Raw genomic sequence first — 12810 nt, forward strand, 5'->3', positions numbered from 1 at the left:
CACTCACCTCTCTGGGTGGGTCGCCTTAGTGTAGGAGCAGAAAACTGTTCCTGAGCAAAGGACCTAGCAGATAATGCAGGCTTGTGGGTGTGGGGGGGTCAGGTGTAAGAAAGACAGCCCTGCAGAAGGAGCTGGGGGAGGGGGGCCTGTGCTCTCTTCCGGGATAATCCGCCCCTGGAAAGCACACCCTCACCGGTTCAGATGGAACTCCTCAGTACCTAAACAGGGCCGCAGACCCCATTCTTCTTACATATATGGTACCATGACTCTCTCCTTCCTGTGACTCAATAGCGAGTTCCCTTGCTTGACTTGCACTGACCAGGCTTTTTCATCGGGGGTTCTCTCTGCTGTGAATATAGGGGTGCAGTGTTTATATCCAGAGTTGGCAAGGAACTCTTATTTGTCAAAACAATACAGCTTCCTCAGATCTTTCCTGAATTCCATCGAGCAGTTCTCGGAGAGGACTAAGTTTTCTCATCCCTTCTACGACTCTGCTCAGCTCAAAGCCACCCAGCTGAGTGCAGTGGGAGATCCCGCTTCTGCCAGCTTCCTCTGCTCAGGTCTAGGAAGAGAGCAACCAGCAGAGTGAAGTCAGGTGACTTTGCAGTCCTGTATCTCTGCTGCCTCCTGTGTGTGAGTGAGTGTGCACGTGGGAGTCGACTATGTTGGATGTCTTCCTTGATTCCTTTCCAACTCACTTTTGAGACAGTGTCTCACTGAATGTGGAACTCACTAACTGGACTAGGCTGGCTGGTCAAGGGGCTCCATGGCTGTGCCTCCTGGTCAAACTGGGGTCACTAAAGTGTACCACTCTTCACAGTCCTTTACGTGAGTGCTGGAGATCAAAACTCAGGCCATGGCGCTTTCACAGCAGGCAACATCAACAGCAGAGCCATGTTCCCAGTCCTAATAGCTAAAACTAGACGAGCCTTTGCTAACACTCTATACCTACCATCTTTTTAAAATGTAAACATTCTGGGGAGTTGTGATGACTGGTTTTATGTCAACTTGACATAAGCTAGATTTATCTGAAAAAAGGAACTGAAATTGAGAAAATACCTCCATAAGATTCAGCTAGAAGGAATTTTCTTAATTAGTGATTGATAGGACAGGGGCCAGTCTATTTTAGGTGGTGCTATCCCTGGGCTGATGGTCCTGGGTTCTATAAAAACCAGACTGAGTAAGCTATGAGGAGCAAACCAGTAAGCAAACCTCCAGGGTCTCTGTATCAGTTTCTGCCTCCAGGTTTTCTGCCTTGAGTTTTTGTCCTGACATCTTTCAATGATGGACCACAATGTGGAAGTTTAAGCCAAACATACCCAGTTCCTCCTGACATGCTTTGGGTCATGGTTTCATCGCAGCAATCGAAACCCTACGTAGGACAATTGCCCAGGTGGCTCATCAGGTCAGGGTGCTTGCCACCAAGCCGGATAATGTGACTTTGATCTCCAGACCCAAGTGATGGAAGGAGAGAGCTGACTCCCACACGCTGTCTCTCTGACTGTCCAAACTGTCACATGTACCCCCACCCCAACACACACACATATAAGTTAATTCAATGTGTTTTTAAGTAGTCAGGCTGGTGAAGATTGTCTTTACACGTATCTGAACGCTGAAAACACATATCTTTTTGGGAACACCATGCATGTAACAGGAATCAGTTGTCACACGTGACACAAACTGCATAGAAGAGATAGACGGTATACACCTATTTGTGACATCTAGAATAATTCAGCGTGGTCAAAGAAAGCATCTGCCTGATATGGATTTCACTAGAGGATTTTTGTTGTTGTTTGGTTGAGTTTTTATTTTTTGCCACTCTCTTGCAGTGAACGTATTAATGTGCTTCCACTGTGGGAGGAAAGATAAACGTTTTAGAATGTATCCTTTATCTTCGTAACAGAAAAACAGAAGAGGTGTACAAAGTTCACCCGGGGCCTGAGCTCCTCCCTGTGACGCGCCTGCCACCCTCGGCTCCTAGACAGCTTCTCAAACACACCGGTGTGATGAAACTCCTCTGAACCGTTAGTCACTCTCGGAGGTAAAACCCACGCAGGAGTTTCTAGACTCCACAGCCCACTTCTGAGAAATGAACCTCACGCCTAGACAAGCCATTGGCTTTTTTGTCCCAGGGTGCCGTAGTTTAGCTGCTTGCCCAACAAGGATCCACATACACTCGTCTGGCTAGCATATTCTTTGAGCCCATCTCTTGTTTTGATTTTAGCACACGGTGCAGTTAATGAGGAAGAATATTCAAATCCCCATCTCTGTCTCCTCAGCAAGCTGAAATCCTAACTGATGGAGAAGCCACAGGGCCCTTCTTCCTACACAGTGTGACTCATACCCTAGCCCTCTCTGGTTTCCTGCTCTTCCTCCTTCTCTTGAACATACTATGGCTTATGCATCAGTCTTTCCTCCCTAAGTTCAAGTTATTGGTTTTATTTTTTTTATCACTGCCATTCTTTAAAATGAGTTTTCCACCTTCTGAAGGAACCCCCCTGGATTCCAGCTCATGTTGCCAGGACTGTTAACCCTGGTTGCTCCCGAGATCCGCTTGCTGACCCTGGAGTGCTCCAGTGCTTCAAATAGCACTCAGCCATTACGTTCTTCATTGCCTGTCCCTGTGCTGCTGGCTTTTCTGCACTCGGTGGCTTGTTCAGGAGGAAGCCAGTCTCCCAGACTTCCTATCACTCACTCTAGAAACATCTTCGGCAAGCAAAAGAGGAGGTGACTTCTTCCTGCTCTCTTCCATCAGGAGGTGACTTACTCTTATGTGCTTCCATGAGGAGGTGACTTACTCCTGATGCTTCCATGAGGAGGTGACTTACTCCTGTGCTCTTCCATCCTAAAATTGTCTTACTTTAAATATTTAATCCATGAGATAGATGTGTTAGAGAAGAGAAAGGTAGGTTATTTTGAAAACAAAGAATGAGATCCCATCTATCTCAGGATCAGGTTGAATCATTATTGTTTTAACTTAGTGTAAACATCACAGGATTATTTTTCTGAGATGTAATTCAGCTACATCTGCATAATAATGGCGTTAAAAATAACTGAAACCGCTTCTTTTCCTTGTTGGCTAAGTGTAGGTTTTTAATTCCACTTATTGTGTTTTTCTCTCTCTCCCACCTGTACTTCGTCTTCAGATTGAATCTACAGCTTACAGTGAGAGACAAGCTATTCATTTAAAACACCACTAAAATCGGCGCTTCTGGACTCAAATTAGCAATGCAGCATGGGAGGGGAGAGAGGTGTAGGCTTTGAGGAGAGGGATGCTTATTATCTAATAAATATGGTTGTGGATTCTATATGTTGACATTCTAATATACCAAGTTAGTAAGTACCTTGAAACAGAGCCTTTATGGTATAGTATAAACATGAAAAGGAAATAGTGAAGACAGCAGACAGTGATTATAGATGTCTTTGGAATCACTTGGGCCAGTTTTGACAGCTTTATCTTGTTTCTTGTTGGTAGGGATTCCCGGGCCCAAGAATCATCCCTGCTTCAGGCTATGCAATAGGGTAAAGTATAGGCTTGTGACACTGTGCCTGGCTTGGTTATGATGTTCTAACTTCCATTAACTTCTAGTGATTTCCTATAAGGCCCCTCCATACTGGAATAAAATGATTGAGGTTGTGTACAATGCCTACATGGGTTTACTTATATTGTAAAGGTACTGTGGCCGAGGGGCTTCCTGATGGATTGGCTAAATCACAATATTTTATTGGAAATGTGTTTGGGGAGAATTTTTGTCATTAATCAGAAATTAAAAAAAAAGAAACCCAAAGTACTAGAATGTACTCAAATGACCTGTTAAACCCTCACCTGGCATTTCACATAAACCAGTTATCAAACTCGACCTAATTTCTTGGTGGCCATAATATATAGTCTTACAGAACCTAATGTGAATATGGAAAACTGGGATGGTTATACCTTCCTCTACTGTGAAAGGAATGAAACCTGCCCTTTGCGTTTTGCAACTTCCCGTTTGACAAATCTCCATTCCTTCAGTGTTCCCAGCACCCACACCTCCTCTGATAGGAAAATAAATTCTGTAGAACCCTCCTCTTGGTTTCTTAGGGCACTTGTTTAGAATTCAGGACACCTCGTATGGCTCTTTCCAGTGTGCATTGGCCTCGGGATGCAGGAGGAGAGAGACCGTTATGGTGGCTGCTATGTGTGCAAACCCTGTCTGTCATCAGGGCGCCTGACATCCTCTGGCCTGGTGGTCTTGGCGTAGCTGGGGACCCAAGCGGGGTACAAGAGCTGTCCTGACTTCAGGGGGCTGATGTTTGCTCCTGACATCCCCACCCCGTCGGACCGGAAACCAGAGGACCCCAGGTTTCCTCAGCATGTGTCTGCTGCTTTTCCTTTCTTGGAACTCCTAGAGTCAACACTAAGGGGCACCAGAGCCTTGGACTGCAACGCCAGCCTGGAGGGCGCTGCGGAAGTCCTGGCACAGAAGAGCCCACCCGGTGGGCCCCGGAGGCAAGCACAGTATGCGGGTGCCCTAGGGTCCTCGGGGTCTGCTGGAGAATTCCTCAGAGATGAGACTCCTTGAGCATTACGCTGGAGGGGCGCACTGCACTGATGGTGCTTCCCCAGGGCTGGGGAGACCTCTGTCGCCGCTTACTTTGGAGGAGGAAATATGGTCAGACATGGAGTGTAGTGTGGTCATAGCTGCAGCGCACACGCGGTGCTGGGGAACAGCACCATGCAGTCAGACATACAGACACAAGCACCCCGCGTCCTTTCCGACCCATAAAACCAATCTGGGACACAAATGAACGCGGTGGAGCTGTCTAGGGACCCAAAGAACGGTCAGACTGAGCCTGCAAAGTCACCTCGTCCCTCCTCTTGTCAACCTACTCTTTTCTGTAGACTGTCTAGTGAGGGAAATTGTGTTCACCACTGGTCCCCAACAGGAACCTCTTAGCCACCCTCCCGTGGGTGGCTCGGACTTGTCCCCTGAACTGCGGGGTATTGAGAAGCTGGACACCTGGGACAGCAGTGTTGGCCACTCAGCCCGCGTCCTGACACCGAAATAAAAAAAGTGGGGAGGGTCGGCAAGCCGAGGGCAAGAGCCTCGGTGCACTGGGCCCGGAGGGGGCGGCGGATAGCTGCTCCCCAAGCCGCCGCCCGGCGCGTCCTCGTCCTCCTCCCCGGGCCGAGCCGCCGCCACTGCACCAGGATGAAGAGACCTCAGGGCGGGAGGAGATGACGCAAAATCCAACGCTCCCCCCCAAAAAGTGTGCCTCCAGGACGAAGATGGCGGCAACTTAGCCTGGGGACTGAAGATGACTGTGGCCTCCGGAGGCCCAGCGCAGGTGACTCGGCCCCCGGCGGCGCCCGCGGGCAGACCTGCAGCGGCCGCGGCGACAGTCGGAGCGCGGGGTGGGGGGTGGGGGGGAGGGACATTTTCGCCGGCGGCCGCCCAGGCTCGGGGCGCGGGGAGAGCCAGCGCGAAGTAGGCGCGGGAGGCGGAGGAGAAGCCAGCGACGGAGAGGAAGGAGGAGGAAGAGGAGGAGAAGAGGAGGAGGAGGAGAGGAGGAGGGGAGGCGCTCCGGTCGCCGTCAGTGGGCAGCGGAGACGCGGCATGCCCCTGGCAGGGGAGAGCGGGCTGTCCTCAGCTGGGCCATGGGGACCAGCGCGCTGACAATGCCGGGGTGACAGGAGCAGCGCCAGCCACCCCGCCACCTCCACCACCATCACCTCCCGCACTCAGCCTCCCCACCGGCCAGCACAGCACCAGCCTCCGCGTCTCTCTCTGAATCTCTCTCTCTCTCTCTCTCTCTCTCTCTCTCTCTCTCTCCATTATTGTCTCCCACTCTCCAGGGGATGGGGTCGGCTGATGATTAGATCGGAAGCAATATCTTTCTCTAAAGTATGGTAATATTTATGTAGAGAGAGAGAGAGAGAGAGAGAGAGAGAGAGAGAGAGAAGAAACGGGAGGAGGGGATACGGAAATTAAACCCTTTAAGTCAATGCATGTTGTGGTGACACCGGCACAGGAGCCCTCACGGTGGAGTCGGCCAGGGCTGTGCGTTCCCAAAATATGACCAGGGGTGCTTGGATGTGTCGGCAGTATGACGACGGCTTAAAAATCTGGTTGGCAGCACCCCGGGAGAACGAGAAACCGTTCATCGATTCAGAGCGGGCTCAGAAATGGCGACTGTCTCTGGCCTCTCTCTTGTTTTTCACAGTCCTGCTCTCTGATCACTTGTGGTTCTGCGCCGAGGCCAAGCTGACCCGGACCCGGGACAAAGAGCATCACCAACAGCAGCAGCAGCAACAGCAGCAGCAGCAGCAACAGCAGCAGCAACAGCAGCAGCAACAGCAGCAGCAACAGCAGCAGCAGCAGCGACAGCAGCAGCGGCAGCGGCAGCAGCAGAGGCAGCGACAGCAGGAACCCTCCTGGCCCGCGCTCCTGGCCAGCATGGGGGAGTCCTCGCCCGCCGCCCAGGCACACAGACTCCTCTCCGCCTCCTCGTCCCCCACCCTGCCCCCCTCCCCGGGAGGCGGCGGCGGCGGCAGCAGCAAGGGCAACCGAGGCAAGAACAACCGGAGCAAGGCTCTTTTTCTAGGAAACTCTGCCAAGCCGGTGTGGCGCCTGGAGACTTGTTACCCTCAGGGCGCCTCCTCCGGCCAGTGCTTCACGGTGGAGAGCGCGGACTCCGTGTGCGCCAGGAACTGGAGTCGGGGGGCTGCCTCGGGGGAGGAGCAGTCGTCCAGGGGCTCTAGGCCAACTCCGTTGTGGAACTTGTCGGATTTTTACCTTTCGTTTTGTAATTCCTACACACTTTGGGAGTTGTTCTCGGGGCGGTCCAGCCCCAGCACTTTGAACTGCAGTTTGGATGTGGTGCTCACTGAGGGTGGTGAGATGACCACGTGTAGACAGTGCATCGAAGCTTACCAGGACTACGACCACCACGCGCAGGAGAAGTACGAAGAGTTTGAAAGTGTGCTGCATAAGTACTTACAGTCGGATGAGTACTCAGTGAAGTCATGTCCCGAGGACTGCAAGGTAGGGCCAATAAGTTCCTTTTCCCTTTTCTGCGGCTTTGCGTCTGGTTCCTGTGTTTACTTGACTAGGGTTTTATACGTTTAATCACGTTTGTCTGGCTATCAGAACTTGACTTCCTGCTAGAGTTGGGGATAGCTGGTGGGTTCCTTTCAGTGCCCTTGGACTATCAGGGAAGTCCATCTTTTAAGATACCAAAGCCAAGCTTTTAGTTGCTTCTTCGAGCTATGCGGTTGGCTCAAACTCCCTTACTGCTTGTCGGGAGGATAGCGAGGGGAGCACCGCACACAGGTAGTTAGAAGGGCTGGAGACAGGCATGGAGAAGACGGGTGGACCTGCCTACAACACTCCTCCACTTCTAACATAACTGAAGTTGGCTGACCACAGGAATAAGATAAAGTGTAACTGTTGCTATAGGGGGAAAATAGCTGAACGTCCGCATCTTATGGGTTTTATGGGGGTAGCTGTTGTTTCTCAGAAAGTCTAGAGGCCTGTCCTCTTTAACAGTCCTGTTTTCTCTTAGACATCTGTGTAGTTATTGACCTAGGTGGAAAGCTGTTATTAGCTATCTACCAATCGATTCTCAATGTAATCATACTACTTATGTAATTGCTTTTATTTTGTTTTGTTTTTTTTCTTTGCATACTCTGACGAAATAGTAAAAATGACAAATCTTTGCTTCTATGAGTTAAAATTTGGGGAAATAATTAGTAACTTGTATTATAGTCAGCAAGGACTCTGACCTTGCTAATTAGCAAAGGGGAAGTCTAGGAGAGTTTCTTGGAAATTGGAATATGCTACCCAGGGTAGCTGGCGGTGCTGCTGTCCGAGGTCCTGAAATGGGGCTTGTCCACGGAGGCCTAGGTATTGAAGGCGCTGCAACGACCTTTAGCTGCAAAGACCTGAGGACAGGATCTCCAGAGATGTGAACGTTAGTTTTATAAAGTAATTTCCGGGAGAGCACAAAAAGTTGTGTCGTTTTTCAAATGAAATAGGACACCATAACTTCATCCTTTGCCTACTTCCTCAACCCCATGCGCTCAGAGAGCCTCCTTCTCTTGCTTTCTATGGGGGAGGGAGGTCAAGTGTCATATTGATCAAAGGGTCTGCAATACTTTGAACCAGGGATCTTATTTTAAGACAGATTAAGAGCCACACCTGACAGCTGAGCCAAACTTACACTGACCTTGCTCATGTTTTTTTCTTCTTTCTTTCTTTTTTTTTTTAAGATCAGAAACTTGAACTGGAATGCAAAATCGTCAGTTTATTGCATTAACTGAGATTTCACTTCAGCGGATAAGCCAATATTTAAGTTCTCTATGTATGTTTTAACCACTCCTAGGAAGTAAAATGAGCCTTAGGGACAGAAACTCACAGTGAATGGCTGATGCACGTACTTACTGCATTGCTATTTATCCTGATTGCACTGTCGCATGAAACATAAGGATAAAGAAATGACTGATAGACAATTCTACTGCTAGTAAAAGTGTGGCATAGATTCCAATAATTTTGAGTTAAGAACAAAATGGCAAAAACTTGCATTTCTGTAAGCCCTCATCGGCACGTCTTGAGATTTTAATTTCCTTAGCTCAGGATTTAAGAGGGATTCTGTGTTGTCAAAGGACCACAGCCATTCTCTACCTTAGTGGAAGTGTCCAAACACAAGGAGGGTTTCTTTCTTCCTTCATCTGCATTAATTCTCAGCATGGAGTTTATATCAACAATATAAAGGTCTACTGTAAATATTCTGTGACGTTATGAGGCACTCGAAGATTATATTTATATTGTGTTTATATTTCTGGATACAGTAGGATTTGTTAACACTATAAAACTCTTAGCTCTTTTAAATAATTCCTCTTCACATTGAAAAGTAAACACGATGCCTGTATTTCTCAGTGCAACAGAATTTATTGTTGGAGATGCCTTGATGCCTTGCGTTCATTTCTCAGTGGTAAAGAAGTGGCAAATTACTTTGCCAGTCAGTAGGATATACTAATTTCACAATAGATGCTTTTAGCTTAAGGAATTAGTGCTCTTGGTTTAAGGTAAATGAACCAACTGGTTATAGGTAGAAAATGATATGTGCATATTTCCTTACTTCTGTGAATAATCTTTCTGATTATGAAACAGTCATACATATCTTCATACAAAATAAAAGAGACAAATTAAAGTATTTGTTGATTTTTGTGCTTGTAACTGACCTTTTGAAAGCATTGTCTTATTTTACTGTAATTGCAATCACCAAATGCCTATTGTCAGGAGCTTGATTCAGATTCATGCAAAAAAATCCCCACATCTTATTTTTTTGGCAGTTACAAAGCCAAGGATAGGCTAAAGGGATAGGCTATCTAAAAATGTAAGCTAAAAGTAAACACATTGTGTATCCTTAATTGCTAGCATACTCATATAATACAATTTTAGTTGTTTATAAATATACTTAATATAGATAAGATCTATAGCATCCTGTTAGGATTAGAAATTAGGGGTATTCATATTTTAGGAGCAACACATTGACATTTTTTTAGCTGATATTTAATTTTTTTTTCAATTAAGATGTATTATTTCGTATTCTCCCCCATTGGAAATCCATCCTATAAAATAAGGAGTCATTAAATTAAAATTTTATGTAACATTTTTTAACGAGCTTTTCTGATCACTTATGCTTTTTAAGAAGCCTTAAATCACATCTAATATAGTTATATGAGTTGAAAGTGAACATTACAGGATATACGGGTGACTATACCATGCAGGGAGATGGGGCAATAGGATTACAAATTCCAGGCTAACATGGACTGTTAATTAGTTTATGGTTTGTTTTATTTTGTTTTTCCAATTGTCTTGAATTCATAATAAGTACAGACCAAATACAGCCAATTTACTTGTAAAAATCCTTGCTTTGTAACGTATTAGAAAACTAATCTGTACTCTGGTGTGCTTTTAAACATCGTGATAAATAGTCTCACTTTTTTAAAATAAAAAGCAAATATTTGCATTTATGAAGAAATGCGCACATATATAAATATATAACTTAAAGTTGCCATTTAAGGCCCTTTGATTGTATAAATCAGGCAGCAGGGTTGTGGGTAATTTTCCCTGTAGTTTATGGCAGCATTCAAAACAGCATTTTTAGCATATTCAAGAATCTGACAAATGTACTGAAATCTTCACGTTACAGACAATATAAAAATGACATTTTCTAAGCTCCAATTTACAAATATATGTCATTTTTCATGCTTGACTTTTACAAGATTTTTCTCTTCTTATCTCACTTTTTTTTTAAACTAATTCCTGAGTGTTCTAGAGAATGCATTCTATGAAAATGAGGTTTGAGAGGACATGCACATTTGTGTTGCGTGTGAGCTTTCTTTGCTACTGACATTATTTAACACTTTCAGAAGATACTTGGTGAAAGAACGTAGGTTTGTGACTATATTCTAATATAAGTCATGGCAAAGTCTAAACCCCAGTTATGTCTGTATAAATTCTAGTCTTCATGTCACCAAGCATGCATGGATACTTATTATTTTATTTTTACAATCTAATATTTAAGCTAGTGAACTGCTTGTATTTAGCAGATACAGACTGCAAAACACCACATGAATATTAAGTACTTGAAGCTTCCCTAATACTTCAGAGTTTCTTTTGGGATCTGAACTGCTCACAGTATCATCCAGTTTGAGGTCACTGAGTCTGAATTCTGTGATGTGGACTTTGCATAGAAATGAGGAAACAAAACAGTTCTTGAGAGACTAAAGACATACCTGGGAAGAGGGACCCTCAACTTAAGACCTTGAATTTCCCCCATCAGATTGGCCTGTGGGGATGTCTGTGTGGCATTTTCTTGATTATTAATTGATGTAGGGGGCACAGTTGGAAGTATTATCCCAAGGCAGTTGGGCTTGGGCTGCACAAGGAAGAGAGATGGATTGTGGGTCTGATTGCTAGCCGGTAAGCTGCGCTTTCCCTTGGTCTCTGCTTCAGTTCCTGCTTCCAGGTTCCTTCCTTGAGTTCCTGCTCTGATTTTCTTGACGATGCTCTGAGACACAGTGATGTAATAAACCCTTTATCCCCTCACATTGGATTAGGTCAGTGTTTTATCACAACAGCAGAAATGCAAACCAGATCATCTTTTCATCCTTCTTATTTTGGTGTTATGTCTGTAAGTTCCTAGGGAATTTTATAAAACATAGTTATTTTTGTTTACGTATCTGTGCACGTACCTGAGTGTGTGTATGTACACCATGTGCGTTCAGTATTCCACACGGGCCAGAGGAGGCACTCGATGTCCTGGAACTGGAATCAAGGTCCTCTGCAAACGCAGAAAGTGTTCATAAGAACCCGGCCACTCTCTCCAGCCCTGAACACTGCCTTTATTCCAAGTCTGAACCTTCAGCATTGCTTTGCTGCCCATAGTGACTGTGCACATGTCACTCTCTAGAGGATGGAGAACACGTGTAAGAATAGATCTTCATTTGTATTCTGCTACTTTATTCTTCTCAGTTATGTCTGTAATTGAATGGGTTTTCTGTAGGATCAGGTAGTCTGGCCATGCAGGTGAATAGAGCCACTTTAAAGTCAAAGATACCATCATAATCATTTTATGACTCAGATTTATGGGTTTTTTTCTAGAAATATGTTTGCAGCATGCAGTTGCTGATCTATCACTGGCATTTCCCTCCTTGTAGAAAACACTTCACCATGCGCGTTAATGCGAAATGTCTGCAGTGTTCCAGGCCAAGAGGTGTGTTTTTACTCCAGACTTGTAACTGGGTCAGATTAGCAGCTATATAGGACATAACCTAGATGTTGGTGCATGTTGGTTTTAATCACTTTTGTTGAATGAGGTCGATTTCTGCTTATGCAAGGAGAATTAAAGCAAGGAAATAGGAAACCAAGCAGAGACCAAAACCTCACACCCCTTCATGTGAAAAATCATAATCCACTGTGATTGCCTTTCCTGCTAAACCTAGTCTACAAGACCAAAGTATAAATATCTGTTTCAAGGGACAGAATGTTTAGGGTTATATGAGCTGTTGCTTGAATTTAATTTCTCATAAAATCAAGCCAATCTTATAATGACTAAGCCCCAAGCACTTTGCTGTTCCTGTAAGCTTAGGTTTAAAGTTATTTCTTTACCATCTCTGGACATAGACTGCAGATCAGTATCTGTGGGACCATGTTGGAGGATCCTGGGCATCCTTAGAACTTCTGATGTCTAGAGATTCTACTGGTATTTATCTGGCGCCATGTGCTTGGGCTTGTTCAAACTTTAACCAGTGATTACAAGGATCCACAAAATTCTTTTGGTGCTTGTATCCCCATTGTGCATAGCAGTCATAGTAAAAGTGGAACTAGCCAGAAATACTGTGGAAATGTAGCACGTACAGACAGAGGATAGGGAATGAAAGTGAGAAGGCTGAGCGAGTAAATGTCAGCTACCTGATGCAGGGGAGGCAATGAGGCAGAAGCAACCTTGGAGCTAAGGAGATGCCTGGGTGTGGAAAGGCGGCCCTGATGACTGGCTTCTTGCTGGGCCGAGTCGTCATATCCATGTTCACAGAACGGGCTGGGCACAGGGATGTGGAGACTGACTGACAATATTTGAGATACCCCAACTTCATTATTTCTGCTTCTAACTTCTATTTCTGCTTCCAACATACAACATCCAGGCTTTACTGAAAGTATACGGCTGCTTTTCAAGGCAACGTGTTGGCCTCCTGCGGTACTTCATCTACTCATCTCATCAAGTCAGAGGAATTACTCATTTTTGACTCTTTTTTAAAACATT

At 45.6% G+C, this 12810-nt stretch overlaps 1 protein-coding gene across 2 annotated transcripts in view; it reads left to right on the forward strand.

Annotated features, from left to right (window-relative positions):
* Positions 1 to 4843: 4843 nt before the first annotated feature.
* Positions 4844 to 12810, forward strand: part of Nalf1 (NALCN channel auxiliary factor 1) — a 458551-nt gene continuing 450584 nt past the window's right edge. Inside the window, exon 1 of one of the 2 annotated variants that reach the window (XM_041673781.1) lies at positions 4844 to 7025. In XM_041673781.1, the coding sequence (XP_041529715.1) occupies positions 6057 to 7025 (969 nt within the window). In that variant the 5' untranslated portion in view covers positions 4844 to 6056. The remainder of the gene's footprint in view (positions 7026 to 12810) is intronic. The other variant, XM_041673780.1, reaches the window with a different exon arrangement.

Source organism: Microtus oregoni, unplaced genomic scaffold (genome assembly GCF_018167655.1).
Source record: "Microtus oregoni isolate MIOR12 unplaced genomic scaffold, Mior012 000024F_ref0000369, whole genome shotgun sequence".
Taxonomy (NCBI): domain Eukaryota; kingdom Metazoa; phylum Chordata; class Mammalia; order Rodentia; family Cricetidae; genus Microtus; species Microtus oregoni.